Below are 20,418 nucleotides of genomic sequence, written 5' to 3' on the forward strand. Positions count from 1 at the left end.
AGCCAAATGGTAGGAATCTCAGGCAGTGCGGGCCAAGGAGGAGAGGGCATGCCTTCTTGAAGCAACAAAGAAATCAACTTGGCCGGGCATGGTGGCTCATGCCTGTAATCCCAGCATTTTGGGAGGCCAAGGTGGGTGGATCACTTCAGGTCGGGAGTTCGAGACCAGCTTGGTGAAACATGGTGAACCCCTGTCTCCACTGAAAATACAAAATTAGCTAGGCATGCTGGTACAGGCCTGTAATCTTAGCTACTTGAGAGGCTGAGGCAGGAGAATCGCTTGAACCCAGGAGGCAGAGGTTGCAGTGACCCAAAATCGTGCCATTGCACTCCAGCCTGGGCAACAAGAGTGAAACTCTGTCTCAAAAAAAAAAAAAAAAAGAAGAAGAAAGAAAGAAAAGAAAAAGAAAAATAGAAAGAAAGAAAGAAAGAAAGAAATCAACTTGGCCGGGCGCGGTGGCTCAAGCCTGTAATCCCAGCACTTTGGGAGGCCGAGACGGGCGGATCACGAGGTCAGGAGATCGAGACCATCCTGGCTAACATGGTGAAATCCCGTCTCTACTAAAAAATACAAAAAACTAGCCGGGCGAGGTGGCGGGCGCCTGTAGTCCCAGCTACTCGGGAGGCTGAGGCAGGAGAATGGCGGGAACCCGGGGGGCGGAGCTTGCAGTGAGCTGAGATCCGGCCACTGCACTCCAGCCTGGGTGACAGAGCGAGACTCCCTCTCAAATAAAAAAAAAAAAAGAAATCAACTCAAACTACCTTAATCAGTAACAGGAATTTATTGCTCACACCATGGGAAAGCCCAGGAGTTTGGTCAGGACCCCGCTGTTTCTCTGCATTTCTGAAAGCTCTGCTCATCTCTGTTTTGGTTTTATCAGCTTTAGCACAGTCTCAAGATAGCTATTGGCCTCCGCTGAGGTTCACATGCTTTCCTTTTCCTGTGGATGACAGGGTGAACAACCTAAGCTTTGCACTGACTGGGTCTCCCCTGAACTACTTTTTGGAGAGTGCCACATGCGATTGACTTTGGTTAATGACTAGGTCAGTGAGCAAGTGCACCACAGTTTAGACCAATCAGAGCCAACAAAGCAGGAAGGCTGAGGTCTCGCCAACCAAGTCCCCAGGCTGCTGAGTGACGGGAGAGGCTTGGTTAGGAGGACAAGCGAATGGCCACTTTAGGAGATTTTAGATATTTTGGAGAAAGGCCTCTAAAATCATACCACCTGTTCCCTTAGTCGTAAAGATAGCCATGGGGAGCATTTATACTTTAAAGAATAAGGATATTACTGCTAAAGGTAAGCCAGGAAAAATTAAACCAAAAAATTAGGATGGGCGTGCTTTAAAGTTCAGCCCAGACAAGTCAAAATGTTCTTCCACAGAACAGTCCTGCCTCAGCAATGGAAGGGACCAGCCAGGCATGGTGGCGCAAGCCACCTGTAATCCCAGAATTTTGGGAGACCGAGACAGGAGGATCACTGGAGGTCAGGAGTTTGAGCCCAGCCTGGCTAACATGGCAAAACCCTGTCTCTACTAAAAATACAAAAATTAGCCAGGCATGGTGGTGCATGCCTGTAATCCCAGCTACTCAGGAGGCTGAGGTGGGAGGATTGCTTGAACCCAGGAGGCAGGGGTTGCAGTGAGCCGAGATTGTACTACTGCACTCCAGCCGGGAGAAAGAGTGAGACCCTATCTCAAAAGAAATAAAAAGAAATGGAATGAACCATTGGCTACAGTATTACACCTTACGGCCCTTTTCATTGGATGTGATGTTCCTTATCTCTAAGGCACACTTTATTTACTACAACAAGATTAGATAAAGAACCATTAAAAATCTTCTGTATTGGGAGTCTGAGGTGGGTGGGGGATCGCTTGAGCCCAGGATTTTGAGAACAGCCTGGGCAACGTAGTGGGACCCCATCTCTATTTTTAAAAAAAATCTTCTGGAAATAAGGCCAGTGGAGGCATTATATGAAAAGTGTTCCCCTAAGACACTCTGACTGGCTGGGTTGAAGGATGAGGGTAGAAGGTGGCAGAGATCAGACTGCCACTCTCCTGAGAATCTCTTCCCTGTCCTCACACCACTGATTTTTTCTGAATGGTCTTGCTGACAGGTGGTTAGTTCAGCATAATGAATTCTGGCTCAGTTAACTACACTCAGGCTCAGTTAACTACACTCAGGGTTGGTCCTATTTTTGTCGGGGGGCGAGGAGTGAGACAGAAGAGAGCCTAAGGTTTTCCAGGTTCTTCCCTGTATTGTCTGATGCCAGAAATTCCACAGCGTTTCACCTCTTGGCCACATTGAAAAGTAAACATTCTCCCAAGAGGGATTAGTTGGAGTGGCTTTGGAGTTTTCAGGAGTTACAGGGGAGTGAGGGTAGGAACATAAGGAGCCTGGGCAAATGCGGAGGATAAGAGGAAAATGAGCCAGAGAGGGGCTTTCTTTACTATGAAGTGTTTGTGCTGACACTGATGACACATTCCTAGACTGGACACAGCAGTCGGCCCATGACATTCAACTTCAAGCCAAAGTGATTTTAATCAGTTAACTCATGGAAGTGGGTCCGATTACAGCACTGTCACACTTTGTATGTTTATAACACCATAAGATCTCCTCTCTTCCCTGTCTTTACCCCAAGATAGGCAAGAGAATGTATCCTTTCAATGCAGTACATGGAAAATCAGAATCAGGAAACCTGGACTCTGTCACTAACAAGCTGTGTGACCTTGAAAATGTCACCTAACCTGTGTTTCAGGTGCGTTTTTCAGTTGTAAATTCAGGGGAGGTACTAAACTGTCACACAGGTTTTATTTATTTTTGTATTTATTTATTTATTTTTTTGAGACAGAGTCTCACTCTGTCGGTCAAGCTGGAGTACAATGGCGCCGTCTCAGTTCACTGCAAGCTCCATCTCCCGGGCTCAAGTAATTCTCCTGCCTCAGCCTCCCTAGTGGCTGGGATTACAGGTGTGCGCCACTACACCCGGCTAATTTTTATATTTTTAGTAGAGATGGGATTTCACCATGTTGGCCAGGCTGGTCTCGAACTCCTGACCTCAGGTAATCTGCCTGCCTCTGCTTCCCAAAATGCTGGGATTACAGGAGTCAGACACTATGCCCGGCCTCGCACAGGTTTTATTTAACCTTTTTTTTTGCCCTCTCATAAAGATTGGAAACCGCCACACATTTTAAGCAGCAGGGGAGAGGAGACTCAGTGGAAAGACTCATCCACCTAAAATATATTCAAAATAAATCCAGAGGGAGGTTCTGCCAGCTCAGTATTCACCACGTCTGTGTGATGAATTGTGCACCCAACACACTGCTGGGCACATGGAGGTGCTCACTATTAATATTGAAAAGTTAGCTTTTACTTGTTTATTAGGTAAGATACATCAAGTCTAGGTATCCAGAAAGATATACAAAGACTATCACTGCCTCCAAATGGCATGCCTTCTTTTCCCCCCGACACTTAGGCCCCCTCCCAGGAGCAACCAAGCTACTGCTTTCTTGTGTATTTCTAGTCAATATATGTATAAACAAGCATATTAGATTATTTTCTCCTCCTCCTCCTCCTTCTTCTTTGCCTTTAAAAGTCATCACATGGACTGGGCGTGGTGGCTTATGCCTGTAATCCCAGCACTTTGGGAGGCCGGGGCAGGCGGATCACGAGGTCAGGAGATCAAGACCATCCTGGTTAACACAGTGAAACCCCAAATCTACTAAATATACAAAAAATTAGCCGGGTGAAGTGGCGGGCACCTGTAGTCCCAGCTACTCAGGAGGCTGAGGCAGAAGAATGGTGTGAACCTGGGAGGCAGAGCTTGCAGTGAGCCAAGATTATGCCGCTGCACTCTAGCCTGGGTGACAGAGCGAGACTCCCTCTTTTTTTAAAAAAAAAAAAAAAAGTGAACACATTGGCCAGGGACAGTTGGCTCATGCCTGTAATCCCAGCACTTTGGGAAGCCGAGGCGGGTGGATCATGAGGTCAGGAGATTGAGACCATCCTGGCTAACATGGAAGCCCTGTCTCTACTAAAAATACAAAAAATAAGACGGGCATTGTGGCGGACACCTGTAGTCCCAGCTGCTCGGGGGGCTGAGGCAGGAGAATGGGGTGAACCTGGGAGGCGAAGCTTGCAGTGACCCAAGATCATGCTACTGCACTCCAGCCTGGGCAACAGAGCGAGACTCCATCTCAAAAAAAAAAAAAAAAGTGATCACATTCCCTGCACTCTTATACATTGTTTATTTCATTTAATGTATCCTGGAGATTATTCCATATCAGTGCATTTTTTTATTCCATTATCAGTGTCTCTTTTTGGTTTGTTTGTTTTGAGACAGGGTCTTGCTCTGTTGCCCATACTGGAGTGCAGTGGTGCAATCACGGCTCATTACAGCTTCAACCTCCCAGGCTCAAGCCATTCTCCTGCCTCAGCCTCCTGAGTAACTGGGACTACAGACATGCACCACACCAGCTAATTTTTGTACTTTTTGTAGAGATGGGGTTTCACCATGTTGCCCAGATGGATCTTAAACTCCTGGGCTCAAGCGATCCACCCACCTTGGCCTCCCAAAGTGCTGGGATTACACACAGGAGCCACCATGCCTGGCCTGTCTCATTCTTTTAAATGTACATTGTTGTTAACAAGAAAAAAAGATTCCATTCTTTAGGTATACAATAACCACATTCCTATTGATGGACATTTAGCTTTTGCTGTCACAGGTAACGCCGCAGTGAATTTAGTAGGGGCTCATTAAATGTTTGTCTCCTTGCTTCTATTTTTCAAATTAACTTTAACAAGGCGTATTTTGTATATCATATATAATTCACCATTTCTAATTGTTAAATGCAATGATTTGTTTTTAAAAGCAAATCTACTAGGTTGGGCAATCATCACCATAGATTGGTTTTAGAACATTGTCATCACCCCCAAAAGATCCTTCAGGCACATTTATTATTAGCATTCTCCCTACTGCCCTCACCTCCAGCCACCACTGATCTACTTTCTGTCTTTATAGTTTCTACTGGACACTTAATTCCATTTATTGTATGGTCTCTTGTGTATGGCTTCTTTCACTAAGCATACTGAGAATGTTTTTGAGGTTCATCTATGTCATACCATGTATTCATAATTTTGTGTTTTTTGTTTTTTTGTTTTGAGAAGGAGCTTCGCTCTGTCACCCAAGCTGGAATGCAATGGTGCGATCTCGGCTCTCTGCAACCTCCACCTCCTGGGTTCAAGAAATTATCTTGCCTTGGCCTCCCAAGTAGCTGAGATTATATGCACCTGACACCATGCCCAGCTAATTTTTGTGTTTTTTAGTAGAGACAGATTTCACCATGTTGGCCAGGCTGGTCTCCAACTCCTGACCTCAGGTGATCTGCCTGCCTCAGCCTCCCAAAGTGCTGGGATAACAGGTGTGAGCCACAGCCCGCCGTATCCATAGTTTGTTCTTTGTTATTGCTCAGTGGTATTCCATTATATGGCTACGCCACATTTTGTCTACCCATTCACTAGTTGGAGCGTTAGGTTATTTCCAATAGATACTTAGGTTGTTTCCGATTTTTGGCTATTATGAATAACCTTGCTAAGAACATTTGTGTGCGAGTCTTTGTGTGAATATGCATTTTCATTTCTCTTGGGAAGATAACTCAGAGTGGAATTGCTGGGTCATTTGGTAAATTTATGTTTAACTTTGAAACCCATTTCCCATTTAGGAAAAAAAAAAAAGGGCAGCTTGTTGCCAGCACTCAATTTTACATAAACAGGCTCTTTGAGGCTGAAACAAATTTGGCTGATTTTCAATGTGAAAATAAAATACAAAAACTGTTTTTGGAGTTATTTCTAAACAGAATTTATCTCTAATTCTAATGTAACAGAAATGTATATGATGTTACATCAGGATTAGAGACAGCAGTATTCTTGGGGCAAATGGGAAATGGGTTAAGAAACTGCCAAAGTGTTTTCCAAAATGTCTGTACCACTTTTCCATTCCCACCGGCAGTGAATGAGCGTTCTTGTTCTTTTCCACATCCTCACCGATATTCCACTCCAGCAAATCTGGACTCACGTTTCAGCTCTGCCACTTGCAGGCTGTGAGAAGTTATGCTTCTTACACCAACCTTTAGAAGTGACTGAAGCTTCCGAGTCATTAGCTGGGAAATAGCAAAGAACACCCACCAGACAGGTTCACTGTGAAGATGAAATACGATTGTGTCTGTGAAGTGCCCAGCCTTGGGGCTGACACACAGTAGGCACCCGAAATGTGTTAAGTGTCTCTCCCCACATGGTCTGCCGTCCTCCTCACGCAATTTACAGAAATCATCTTTGAATAAGCTTCCCTAACTAACACGGCTCTGGGTATTAGGTGATGGCAATCACCTAATTTGTGAGATGGCAAATTCAGGAAGACAATTGCCATTGGATTAGACTGGGTAATCAGAACTAATCCCTCCTGTCCCTACTGAGTAGGCGCCCTAACTGCTGGCCTTCCTGCCAGCTCCACAAGAGCTGGTTACCTGTGGTCTGCTTGTGAGCTATGACCTCTTCCCTGATCCTTTCTGCTGACAGCAGGCTTTCTGGTGACAGCAGCCATGCGACTTGCTGGCTATTGAGAGTGGGGGAAGAAAGATGCAGACTGGTGGGGGGAAGGGAGTTGCAGATTAGTCAAAATAAAACTTGACGTCACTTGAGTGTTTTAAATGTTTGAATAACGCTCCTATAGCCTTTGTTCTCCACCAATTTGAGATAAATACATTATTTTTATAATCTTGCCAATGTTAAACCCAAAGCCACTGGCAGTAGCTAACACTCACATACACAGTGCTTACTTTATATACTATCCAGAACAGCATTGCATAGACTGACTCAAATTCCATAATGGTCAAATGAATAGATGCTGCTATTACGTTAGTTTTATAGAAGAAGTGACTGAGGCAGACTGACGATCAGTTAGTGAGTGGCAGAGTGGAGGTTTGAGCCTAGGGAGCAGGTGCAGGAGTCCACATCCCTCATTATGACATTACTCTGCTACCTGTCAAGGGTCCTGCCCGTTTTAGAGTAGCTATTAAAATGTGATATGTGAGCCAGGTGTGGTGGCTCATGCCTGTAATCCCAGTTGCTCAGGAGGCTGAGGGAGGAATCGCTTGAACCCGGGAGGCGGAGGATGCAGTGAGCTGAGATTGTGCCATTGCTTTCTAGCCTGGGTGACATAGTGAGACTCTCTCTCAATAAATAAATAAATAAATTCAATAAATAAACAAATAAAAAGAAAGAAACTTGCCACGATCCACTGTTTAGGGAAAATCTCTCTCAAACCTTTTTTTCTCTGCTCTCCCACCACCACAATGACAATCATCAACCCAGAGGAAGAGGAAGACTTCTGTGACCAAAGTCGTGGTGGATTTGCCCCATACGCCAAGCTGCAGACACCGGTGGTGTGTTCTTGGATTCAGTTCCGACACTGTCTACCCGAAGATAGTGTCAGATCCCACAGGTTGTGGGCCCAGTCCCCAAGGCTACTCCTCACCCACCCCCCGAACCCCCGGACAACCAGCTGCGAGTCAAGGCTTCCGGAACTTCTGACTGACTGGCTCCAAGTTGGGGTTCCCATGAGCACCTCTTGGGGTTAATTTGCTAGAGTAGCTCACAGAACTCAGGGAAACACTTACATTTACTGGTTTATCACAAAGGCTATTTTAAGGATATAAGTAAACAGCCAGATGCAGAGGTCCATAGGGCGATTTGCAGGAGCTTCGGTCCCCATGGAGTTGGGCTGCGCCATCCTCCCAGCGTGTGGATGAGTTCTTCACTTCCTGTCAGCCCCCACGTGCTCAGCTCTCTGGAAGCTCCCCAAACCCTGTCCTTTTGGGCTTTTATGGAGGCTTCGCTACATAGGCATGATTGAGAACCATGTAGAAATGTGACTGGACAAAAAGCACCTGATCTGAACTCAGCAAGCCTGTCTGTTCAGATTTTCTTGGCATTCTTTTCTCTGTGTGGCTTTCTTTCCCCTAGGGTACGGGGCAGGAATGAGGGTCTTTTGGAATGAGGGCTTTTGACCACAATCAGAGTCCTGCCTTGGACAGGTAAAAGGAGGATAGAAGGTCAGAAAGAGAGAGATTGATTCTGTTTCCCGAGGCCAGAAGTGCCCCAACATTATAACAAGGACTATGGGAGTTAGGAGCCAGGAATTGTGGATGGAAACCAATAAATATACAGATATATCCTAACACCTTAACCACACAGCAAAAAAAGAGGCAAATGCAGCATTCTTTCCAATGAACACACTGTTTTTCCAAGGTCATCTGTGAAGCCTACCACAAACTCCTCCACTAATCCCAATAATTCAATATTGATTGTTCATCTCTAGCAGAGAATGATACATCTGTCATCAAGGGTTCTCACCTTCAGAGAAGCCACGAAACACGAGCCACAGCCTGACTTAACTGTCCTTTTCCTCTCCAGAGTACAGTCAGTGCTCTGTGGCTGAGATATGTGGTCACTAAACTGACTGTGTGAGTCAAATAGTGTGTGTTTGTCAGTATTTTCACATGTGGGACAACACTGTCAGGAAGTCGTCACCTGGGGAGGAGTCACGGATGACACAGAAGCTCCTCAACGTCAGCCCAGCTCTTGACAGCTGGATTTATCCTTTCCTCCTTCTCCATCCATAGCAGTGATCTCCAGGAATGAGAACGGAAGGTCTTGTCCTGTAAATTACTATTACAGGTGAGAATTACACCCAGAGACATTTTTACATATTAGTTGGTGTACCACTTTAAAAAAGAATTACTGTGGTAACCCACAGCAGAAAAGGAAACTGATGAAACAAGTGAACTCTTTCCTTATACTACACTGATTACCATTATGAAAACTAATTATGTAACAGATTTTCACAAGGCAATTGACATACGTATCCTCAGCCTATTTTCATTCCCTCCTTTTACAGATGAGAAGGTAGGCTCAATGCCTTGCCTTATAATTGGCAGAGCTGGATGTAGATTTGTTTCTGGCGGGTGGCAAAGCCTGCATTGTGTTCACAGTTCTATGGGGCCTTCTGCTCAGGAGGGTGTTTTCTTGCTATGAGAGCTGCCCTGTCCCCCACTGTCCCCCTCCGTTTGAGTAACTTCCCTAGGAATGTGAAGAGTGGGGTAGTCATCCCTCTGTCTCTACAGTTGCTTCTAAAAAGCATTGCTGATTTGCCACAAAAAGGAATGAAGTACAGGCGACAACATAGTCAAACCTCAAAAACATTGTGTTAAGTGAAAGCTTCTATTTATATAAAATATCCAGAATAGGCTGGGCTCTGTGTCTTCTGCCTATAATCCCAGCATTTTGGGAAGCCAAGTGAGAGGATTGCTTGAGCCCAGGCATTCAAGACTAGCCTGGGCAATGTAGTGAGACCCTGTCTCTAAAAAAAAAAAATCCTTAACAGACAAATACATAGAGACAGAAAATAGATTAGTGATTGCCTCTGACTGTACGTGTCGTGGGGGTGGGGGTGGAAATGGGGAGATGAGGAGGTAAAAGGGGTATAGGAATTCTTTCTAGGGTAATGAGAATGTTCTAAAATGGATTGTGGTGATGGCTGCACAATTCTAAATATAGTGAAAGCAATTGAATTGTATACCTTAAATGAGTAAATTGTGTATGGTGTGGTAATTATATCTCATTAAAGCTGTAAAAGAGCTGGGCATGGAGGCTCAAGCCTCTAGTCCCAGCTACTCAGGAGGCTGAGGTGGGGGGATGGCTTGAGCCCAGGAGTTCAAGACCAGCCTTGGGCTGGTGTTAAATCTGAGTTTTAAAAAATACCAGTTGATATCAATTCCTCAATCACCAAATGTACTTGTAACCTAATCTGGAATGGAGGTATCTCTGTGCTATCTAGCAGATGAATTTTCTTCCTGTGCTGTGCAACTAATTTGCCAGCTATGCTGAGAGGGGTTTACTATGCTCTGAAATACCACACTTATTAACTGGAGCCCCATGTCATCCAGCCTCTGCACAGCTAAGTTTAAGAAATTCTACAACCAAAAATAACTGGAAATGTAAGTCATTTGTTAAATAATGTCAAAAGGACCCAATTCACAACCATAATGCATAGTTTCTGAAAAATCTTCAGTTTGGCCTCTCTTGCTGAGTCTTCCATACCTGTCCCAGCGGGTATGTCTCACAAACCTGTCTCCCATCTCATGTGTTCTGTCCCACACCCAAGCAGTTTTCTCTCTTTTTGATGCTACCATATCACTTCTTCAACTTTACGGCTTTTTCTACCCATCACGTGAATTAATTGAACTTCAGGTTTAAGCACGAGGTTGCTTCCTGCACACACTCTCCCTGAGGAAGGGAAGGCAGTGTATTCCCCTACATTAACTTACTTAACGCTGATATTTATAGAGTGTAGGTGCTTTATGAAGGGCCAGTTTGGGAACACTTTTTGGGAAATACAGTTCCCACCATATTTCTAAACAGAACATCTTGAGATTAAGGAAATACTGTGGGAACTTCTAAAGCAGCAGGAGCGATCTCAAAAGAAAGCACTAGAGGCATTTGTGAGCAGAATGCTCCAAGGGCAGCATCCACCAAGCAAGGGGGGCCTCATGGGCCAAGATCTGTTCTTCACACAAGGCCCTGATCCCAGAAGGGTGCTGTCTTTTTATTATTTCTTTTGAGGTGGAGTCTCGCTCTGTCGCCCAGGCTGGAGTTCAGTGGCGCCATCTTGGCTCACTGCAACCTCCGCCTCCCAGGTCCCGGTTCAAGCAATTCTCCTGCCTCAGCCTGTGGAGTTGCTGGGATTACAGGAATGAGCCACCATGCCTAGCTAATTTTTGTATTTTTAGTAGAGACAGGGTTTCACCATGTTGGCCAGGATGGTCTTGAACTCCTGACCTTGTGATCCACCCGCCTCAGCCTCCCAAAGTGCTGGGATTACAGGCGTGAGCCACTACGCCGGGCCGGGTGCCGTCTTTGGTTTAATGCTCTGATGTCACCATCTTAAAATCCTTAATCCTATTTGCACAAAGAATCTCTCGGTTTCATCTTGAGCTGGGCCCTGCAAATTCGGTTGCCCATCCTGCTACTGTGGCAAGGGTCCTCAAACATCACTGGCCCTGCACTCCCTCCTTCTCCCTCTACTCACTTCTGCTCATCAGGAGGTTTTAGGTGTTGGTGAGACCTTGAACTGTCCTCGGGGAACTTGTCTCTGACAACTCGCCTCTCAGGGTATCTGAGACAATCTGAAAAAGTGGGAAGAAATAGGGAGGAACTATTTCTAAATGGGTAAGAAGCTGCTACCGACACTCATATGGAAAGGGGTGTCCCCTTTGGCAATACAGCTATGGTTGCTTTAATTTGGCCTCTCCTACCCAGAGCTTAGCTCAGGCGTCTGTTTTGGGGCACTCAGCATCCCTGGATTCAGCATTTGCAGTCCCTAGCCGCCCCTTCCCTGTTCAGGCTAACCACATTGCAGTGTGGTTCTTTTCTTTCTCTGAGCTCTGTGGTGTGGGAGAACAGCCGCCATTGTGAAGTGGACGCTACTGTGTAGACAGAGCTAAATGCCCTTTCGAAGCTTGGGGCTCCACAAAGGAGAGGTCTGGTCAAGTGGAGCCAGCTTGTATCTGCCGGTAGTGTGGAAAGGAAAGCGCTCTCTGGATTCAGACCAACCTGCGCCCTCAGGGGTGGCTCATATCTGTGCAAGCTGTGCCCTGCAAAGCTCCAGTGGTGTCTTACACTGTCAGGCTGCCAACCTGCACAGCCCTGAAGGACAGCCACAAGGCGGCTGCCACTTGAGCTGTGTGATCTTGAGCAAGTTGTTGAACCTCTCTGAGTCTCAGGTTCTGCATCTGTAAAATGTAGGAGACATTAGTAACTATCCTTTAAGTAGCTTCAAAGAGATTAAGTGAAATAATATATCTGGTGACTAAGCAAGTGTTTAGTGCCTGCCTTCCCCTGGGGCACCCACCTGCTGCTCAGAAGGAGCAGTCACATCCTGATTTCAAAATATCTCCTACCTGGACATCATTTCAACAGAACCAACCTGTTTTTTGGAGGCAAAGAGATGTACACGCTTTTTGGAGCACAGTATGAAAAGACTTTAAGAAGAGAAAGGAAGGAGAATGAGAGGAGGTGGCACTAACCATAGGCTCATGGGATGCTTCCCTCTCTGTTGGAGCTCTGGCTGCCCTGGGATCTGCCTAGGACAATAGGATTCATGGTTCTGAATCAGGGCACCCCCCACCCCCCTGCAGTGTCTGCAGACTTTCTGATTGTCACGCATGGAGGGGCGGGGGTGCTATTGTCATCTGGTGGGTAGAGGCCAGGGATGCAACTAAATGTCCTGCAATGCACAGGGCATCCCCAAAACACAGAAGGATCCAGCCCACCTACCAGCAGCACCACGGCCTGGAAAGGCTGCCCAGACCTTCAGTCTGTCCACCAGCCAGCACACAATGAGCTGCCGGGACGGCACCCTGTGGTTTCTGGAATTCCTAAGAAGGCCCGAGAAATCCCAGAACAAATGGTGATGTCGGGGATTTTTTTTTTCAGATTCATGTGGCATGAAAGGATGACAGACTCCGAAGCGCCCCAGAGGCCCCCGCTGTGTTTTTTGTCTACATTGCTTTCCCAGAAGGTTCCTGAGAAGTCAGACGCTGTGCTTCGCTGCATAATATCTGGTAACCATCACTAGACTAGCTAATCATCCTCTAAAATCTCCCTGCATACCAGGTTTCTTGGCTCACAAAGGCATTACTAAAACATCATTTGGGAAAATTACCTTGGAAATGTTTTTTCTTTTTTTTTCTGTGTAATCAATGAAGCAACTCCATCCTCTATGATTTGTTTCTAAAAGATTTCTTTGAGTGACTTCCTGGACACAATTCAGTGATCTTCACTTCACCTTGTGGTTCTGAGTTAGGCAGCTCTCACACTGGTTATTTTTTTTTCAGATAATCCACTCTTAATTTTCTTTCTTTCTTGGGTGTCCTTAACCATAGCTTAAATTCATGGGGCACAGAGGAATGACATGAATAACTTCTTTTCAGTAAATTGATGGAACTCTTCTGTTATTCTTTAATTTTTTTTTTTTTTTGGAGATGGAGTCTCTGTCACCCAGGCTGGAGTGCAGTGGCATGATCTTCGCTCACTGCCACCCCCGTCTCCTGGGTTCAAGCAATTCTCCCGCCTCAGTGTCCTGAGTAGCTGGGACTACAGGCACCCGCCACCGCACCTGGCTAATTTTTTTTTTTGTTTTTTTTTGAGACAGAGTCTCGCTCTGTTGCCAGGCTGGAGTGTGATGACATGATCTCGGCTCACTGCAACCTCTGCCTCCTGGTTTCAAGTGATTCTCCCACCTCAGTTTCCCAAGGAGCTGAGATTACAGGTGCCCGCCACTACACCCGGCTAATTTTTGTATTTTAGTAGAGATGGGGTTTCACCATGTTGGTCAGGCTGGTCTCGAACTCCTGACCTCAGGTGATCTGCCCACCTCGGCCTCCCAAAGTGCTGGGATTACAGATGTGAGCCACTGCGCCTGGCTCGCCTGGCTAATTTTTATATTTTTAATAGAGATGGGGTTTCACCATGTTGGCCAGGATGGTCTCGATCTCTTGACCTCATGATCTGTCTGCCTTGGCCTCCCAAAGTGCTGGAATTACAGGTGTGAGCCACTGTGCCTGGCCCTAATTGATATCTTAAAACTGGTTAAATTAGTCTCTCCTCTGCACACCTTCTTCAGGGATGCTAAGAAGTGAAAATCTTAAAACGGAGGCAATGGGTGACCAGTGGAGAAAAAGCAGAGAACTGAGATTTCCCCTGAATTGGAGAATAAAGAACTCAGAATTGATCAAGTATGGGTACTCCCAGTGGTCAAAGGATTTATCATTAAAAGAACATAACATAAAACAATTGGGTAGGAAAGTGGTATCTTGTACCTCATGGGTGGTTCTCTTTCCTTTTTTGGATTATGTCTCTACCCTTGAAAACATGAAGGTTCCAATGGTGTTTCTTGAGGGCAGACAGAAAACTCTTCTACCCGTTTTTTTTTTTTTTTTTTTTGAGACAGGGTCTCTCTTGCTCTGTTGCCCAGGCTGGAGCGCAGTGGCACAATCTCAGCTGACCACAACCTCCGCCTTCCAGGTTCAGGTGATTCTCGCGCCTCAGCCTCCTGAGTGGCTGGGATTCCAGATGCATACCACCATGCCCAGTTCATTTTTGTATTTTTAGTAGAGATGGGGTTTCGCTATGCTTGCCAGGTTGGTCTCTTATCCTATTTTTCTAAGTCCAGATAGGAGAGGGGTGAGCCTCAGCAACGGCTGTCTTTCGCTAGCAGAAGTCGTCATAAAACCTCGATTTCAGCCTGGAACTGCAGTGTAGAACTGCGCTTGGCCTCTCCAAGCCCAGGCTTCTGTCTCTGTGATGGTCCATCGTCATTCAGACAGACAGAATGGTGCAAGCTGACCTTGAGTCTTCAGAGCAGAGCCTTTGTGTGTTTGGACATGCCCTGAACTTGGCTGTGGTCCCCTCGCCCAGATACTTCTGAAATGTTTAGGAGGTGGCTCTCAATATGTGACCCACAGTAGGTTCCAAAAACAAGGGGAGGACTTTCAGGTAAGATTTCCAGCAAGTGGCAGGAGAAAAGAGAACCACCCACAAGATACCAGATACCACTTCCCTGTGCAAGTCTCATTTCTGGCTGATTGTTCAGATCTATACTGCACAGGGGAAAAAAACAGTCAGCCATTAGGAAACTGGGGGAAATCAATCAGCCCTCATCAGCCTGAATGAAAAACTGGAATCCAAGAGATCAGAATGAGTTCCCAGGCCCACCTCATGAATATTTTATGTATTTTCTTCAAAACAGCCACATACCCACGAAAAGGAGGAATTGACTGCTTCCTATAAAGGAGTGTGATGAAACAGTGTTAAAGGGGGACACAGGATGGATAAGAACAGGCAGAAATGAATTATGATCAGAAACACCTTGATGGTTTTTCAGGGAAGCCCATTTTTTGGTGTCTTTTTATAGGCAAATGCCCGTAAGAGGCTCAGCCACGCAGCTGCTGGAGGACCTATCCTTGCATGCAGGTCTATCTGTTCCAAGCCCCAGGGTCACTACTCAGGCATTTACCTGAAGGAGAAGGCAAGGAGGAAAAATCCACAGTTGCCAAAAAAAAAAGCACATTCATGGCATGAGCACAGCGGCAGCCTAGCTGGGAGACACAGAGAGGGAGGGAGGGAGGAGGACTCAGCATTTTCAGGTCCTGCTCACGGTGCAGGTGCAGTTCTAATGGACTTTTTCTTCCCTCTGTACTTCTTTTATCTTTCCTCTTTCTATGGAGTTCCCTTTTCTTTCTTTCTTTTTTTTTTTTTTGAGACAGTGTCTCACTCTGTCTCCCAGGCTGGAGTGCAGTGGCACAATCATGATTACAGCTCCCTTCAGCCTCGACCACACAGGCTCAGGTCATCCTCCTGTCTTAGCCTCCTGGGTAGCTGAGACTACAGGTGCACACCATCACACCCAAATAACTTTTGTATTTTTTGTAGAGATGAGGTTTTGCCATGTTGCCCAGACTGGTCTTAAACACCTAGACTCGAGTGATCCACCCTCTGCCTCAGCCTCCCAAAGTGCTGGGATTATAGGCATGAGCCACCGTGCCTGGCCAGAACATGGGGTCCTCATCTTAGTGGTCTCTGCAGTTGCTTGCCAAAAATCATGCAATAAATAAGACAAAAATACAAGAATGTTCCTAAGACAGATTAAGAATGGTATATTGTTTCCAAATACCAGGCTTTCCTTCCTGCATATATAGCACATTTCCACATATTTTCAGTGACATGAAGGCTAATGAGAAAGCTCTTTGGAACACAATGGAAACCTTCCTGCTCTATAACACGAGGGAAAAATCCTAAGGGGTGGATGAAATTCCTGGAGGTTTTACCGGATTAGCCCATTAACATCATGTCCCATTACTGAACACCAGGAAAAGATGAATCTCTTCTAAGGGAGAAAGTGTAGGTCAATTTCTTTGACGATATCAGTAACATATGCATAGCATCAGTCTGGGAAGCCTACATTCCAAACTCTTCATCCTCAGGAAGAAAGCGGTAATTGCAAATCTACTTTGTTCTCCTCTCTTTTGTACCATAACTAACACACTAACTTTCAGCACTATTAAAGTATAATTTTCAAAAAGGTAAAGTGATTCCCATGCAGATAAGAAATACACATTTTAAAGACTTTATTCAACTCATTAATTAGAAAAGAAACCGGAAACTATTAAGGTCTGAGGAGCTAGGTATGTATAGGTAATTTAATAAAGGAATGTTGGGGTGAAACTGCTAGGTTAGGTGTAGCATTGGTTAATGTCCTACACAGCAATAAACGCTAACTTACAGGGTTATGTTTTCTCCTAGATGGAAATTATTTGCATTTCTATTGGATAAAAACCTACAAATTAACATATAACTTCACTTTAAATCAGTAGTTATCACTGAGTGAAACAAAGTATATGACCGAAGACCACGCTTGGATGGGCCTTTGCCTTCATATGACATTGAAAAAAGATACTATTCATATCTTTGCCTTATTTCCAAGTATTGGACAATTTTTCCTAATAGCACGTTGAGATTAGGGGTAGCATTTTTCATTTTGTATCCCACCCATCAGCACAGCACCATCTTAGGTACATAACATGCTCAATTGTGTCTACTGAATAATGTGTTTATTTGTATCAGCAAGAAGAAGCCTTTTCAATTCCTCACCTAACATAATCCATCATCCTCCTCCCTGTTGCTTACTGTCCATCCTTGTTCATAGCTTTATGGGTTTTTTTCCCCTAAAAATACCTAAACTAATAAGGATATTTTTCTTTCTTTATCGTCAGGTCAGCCCAAGCCAGAGGTAACTTGGTATAAGAATGGTCAAGCCATGGATGAGAGTGGCATTGTTTCCAGCTATGAATTCTTTAAGAATCAGTATATTCATGTGTTACATCTCTCTTGGTAAGTGGCTATACCCCTGTGGACTGTTTATTAATATCCCTATATTCTGTCATGTGCTGGTTACTATGAGGTAAGGCCAAAAGATGGCTCATATTTGCTTCTAGAGTCCTAATTTTAGATGCTATTAGCAGGCATCAGCCAAAGCACCCAGCAATGACGATTTCCTGAACTCTGTTCAGTAACTAATTATACTCCCCTAATTTGCTGCTGTCAATGGAGTTAAGCTTTATCTAGAATTTTATTCAAGGTGATCCAGCCACTGCCATCCATTAAATAAGTTTTTCATTTCATCTTGATCTCTCTGGAAAGTAAAGAAAGTGTGATAGGATCTCAGTATTGTTGTCCAACCTTCCATGGGTAGGAAGGAAGGAGAAGTGGCTGACAGTGATCCCACAGCACCTTGGTGGTGGAGTTCAGGCTGGAAGCCATACCCCCTGGCTTTGTTTTAGGAGGTAGTATGGTCCAGTACAGTGATTTCAAATTCTTTTTTGTTCTTCCAAGAGCTCTTGTTTGGATAAAACCAGGAAACTCAATAGGTAAGGGAGAGAAAATGAGAGCTGCTCAGGGTGAGGCTAGGTAGGGAGTCTGTGCTTTTGATCCTCAATGCTACTAAATTGGTCACAGTGCCCTTATGGGGGCTGTGAGGAGCCTGAGAGTTCTTGAAAGCATGGTATGAAAATGAGTGGTAGGCGTGGAAGTGTGCTGATAGCCTTGAGTCTGAGATTTAAAAAAAGACTTGTTGAGTTCCAGCTCTGCCATTTTCTTGCTGTATAACCTTGGCCAGTTGCTTAACCTCTCTGAAACTCAATTTCATCAACTGTAAAGCAAAAGGATGACAGAGAGAGTTAAAGAATGTAATGCTTGTAGAAGTTTCATTATAGAGGAGTTGATCATAAGCATGAAGGCCTTCTTATCTCCCATCTATTACTTTGTTTAAAGTAACAGGCTGAGCGTGGTGGTGGCTCACGCCTGCAATCTCAGCACGTTGGGAGGGTGAGGCAGGAGGATTGCTTGAGGCCAGGAGTTTGAGATAAGCCTAAGCAACAGAGTGAGACTTCATCTCTACAAAAAAAAAAAAAAAATGGAAAAGTTGGCTGGGCATGGTGGCTTATGCCTGTAGTCCCAGTTACTCGAGAGGCTAGGGTGGAGGAACTGCTGGAGCCCAGGAGTTTGTGGCTGCAGTCAGCTATGATTGCACCACTGCACTCCAGCTTGGGTGACAGAGTGAAATCCTGTCACAAAAATAAGTAAATATGTAAATAAACAATAAACATCAGACATTATTTTACCATGGTTGAAATGCTTACCTGACTTACAGCATATCTAGCCTAACATTTAAGATACCCATTACTCATCTATTCTTTAATTCTTTAGATAATATTCTTCAGGCACCTACATATGCCAGGCATTTTGCTTAATGCTAGAGATGGAAGTAAATAAATAACACAAGCATCGTCCACACCCTTACAAAACATCAACTCTGGTATGGACGTTCAGTGGTGAACAAAGAAAGCCATTCTTCCCCTTACCACTCCAGTGTACCTGGGAGGCAGCCAGACTGGCGTTTGCTGGCCCTTGACCATGGCCTGGACTTTCCTACTTCTTCATTCCAACCTTATCAAAGTCTCCCCTTCCTCATCTTTATCCCATTCAGCTTAGAAACCACCCATGAGGTTCACAGGTGAGATTCCAGTTACCCATGGGTCTGTCCAGCCTCAAACATTCTCATCTCCTTTGATCTTGATGAACAGGCCTCTCTTTTGGTGGTTATTCATTGCTCAGGATTGATGACAAGTTCAGTAGACTGTGGGCCTCACAGGGCGCAGGAGCCCTCTCTGACTCACACAAACATCCCCTAGAACCTGGCCCAGTGCCTGCAACGTAAATATTTGTTGAAAGATTGATGGAGACATCCATCTATTTATCTATCTATCTATCTATCTATCTATCTATCTAGCTCCCTTTTTCTATCTATTGTTTTTGTGGTTGGTTTATCTAGATCAATATTAGCAAACATTTTTCTAAAAGGGGCAGCCTTTGCAGGCCAGATGCAAAAATAGGCCACAACTATTTACGTCTGTCATAGATAATATGCTTTTTTTTTTAAAAAAAGAGCATAGTTGTGTACCAATAAAACTTTATTTATAAAAACAGGTGAGGGAACAGATTTGGCCTGTGGGCTATAGTTTTCCTACCCTGGTAATATCCTTGAGGATCTACACGCTGAACCTCTTTGTATGTTTCCCACCCTTGCTTATTTGCCTCTGAGCATTCAACGCATATTTCCTAATTTTACTCTCACAGTAAACCAAAATATTATACCCACATTTTAGCCAGAAGAGAAGCTTGACATGTGTTCTTTTAAGAACTGAGATTTGCTATGACTGTTTTATGTTCCATATACAGGATGAGGGTATAAAGGGATGGAGGAATAAGAAGCCCATGAGGAAGCCCCAGAGGCAGGTGGGCAAGTCAAAGCAGGAGGTATACAAAGCAGGAGAAACTTGGGAAGGGAACTTGCCCTGTGGAAGGTTCAGGCAGTCACCATTCCCTGCTCTGAGATCCGGCACCATAAAAATTGAGGATTTGACACAACAGAATCCACTCTTTCCAAGCTCCTGGGCTGCCATTTTGAAAAATAACCCATCTACTCGGAAAAGCATTCAGTCGTAATGCAAGAAATGTTGGTAGAGCCCTATAGTAGATGTGGTCACGTTTTGCTGCTTATTAGTAAGTATTCTGGGCACTAATGATCATGGAAAGTTCTGACTTTTTATACCAGTAGTTCTGAATTCTAGCTGCCCATTAGTATCACCTGGGGAGCCTTTAAAATCCACTGATGCTTGGGCTTCGCTCTTGACCAATTAAATCAGAATCCCAGGTGATTCCAGTGTTTTGCCAAAAATGAGACACGCTGTATGTCCTAAACATTCATCTGCAAAGTAATTTGACTTATACCAGTATGTTAAATGCTGGTGAGGAAAATGAATGGTATTTTGTGCAAATGTCTTTCAAAGATTAAAAGTTAGTTGTTAGTTATAATATTAGTCTCAAAATTTCCTGGTATACGCCATCAACCACTGGATTAGCTCATAGCCCAAAGAAAAGTACTTTTCTTCACCTACATTTGGTCTTTGGGTCATTAAATCCGAGCTTTTAGATATTTGAAAGCTCCTGTTTCTGTGTTTCCCAAGGGCTTTTTTTTGGTTTAACACATCTAATCTGCAGTTCTGCTTGGAGGCTAAGAGCCCTGCAGTTGTATTTATGAACCTTTTGATTTTCTCTCTTTCCTCTATCTTCCCTGCGTTCTCCTCCTCATGCCGTCCTCATCTCATGAACCTGGGCACTTCAGGCGAGTGAGACGGCGGGGAAGAGATTTATCATTGCTGTTGTAACCTTTACATTACCACGGGTCAA

The 20,418-nt window shown here is 44.7% G+C and overlaps 1 protein-coding gene across 3 annotated transcripts in view; it reads left to right on the forward strand.

Annotated features, from left to right (window-relative positions):
- The first annotated feature begins 12,550 nt into the window (after positions 1-12,550).
- The window catches only part of ALPK2 (alpha kinase 2), a 128,288-nt gene continuing 120,420 nt past the window's right edge, over positions 12,551-20,418 (forward strand). For all 3 annotated transcript variants that reach the window (XR_501480.3, XM_008013953.3, XM_008013954.3), the window contains exons 1-2: positions 12,551-12,674; positions 16,884-17,001. Coding sequence is in view for 2 of the 3 variants with exons in the window: in XM_008013953.3 (XP_008012144.3) it covers positions 12,551-12,674; positions 16,884-17,001 (242 nt within the window). In the remaining variant the exon portion in view is untranslated. The remainder of the gene's footprint in view (positions 12,675-16,883; positions 17,002-20,418) is intronic.

This window comes from Chlorocebus sabaeus, chromosome 18 (assembly GCF_047675955.1).
Source record: "Chlorocebus sabaeus isolate Y175 chromosome 18, mChlSab1.0.hap1, whole genome shotgun sequence".
NCBI classification, from domain to species: Eukaryota; Metazoa; Chordata; class Mammalia; order Primates; family Cercopithecidae; genus Chlorocebus; species Chlorocebus sabaeus.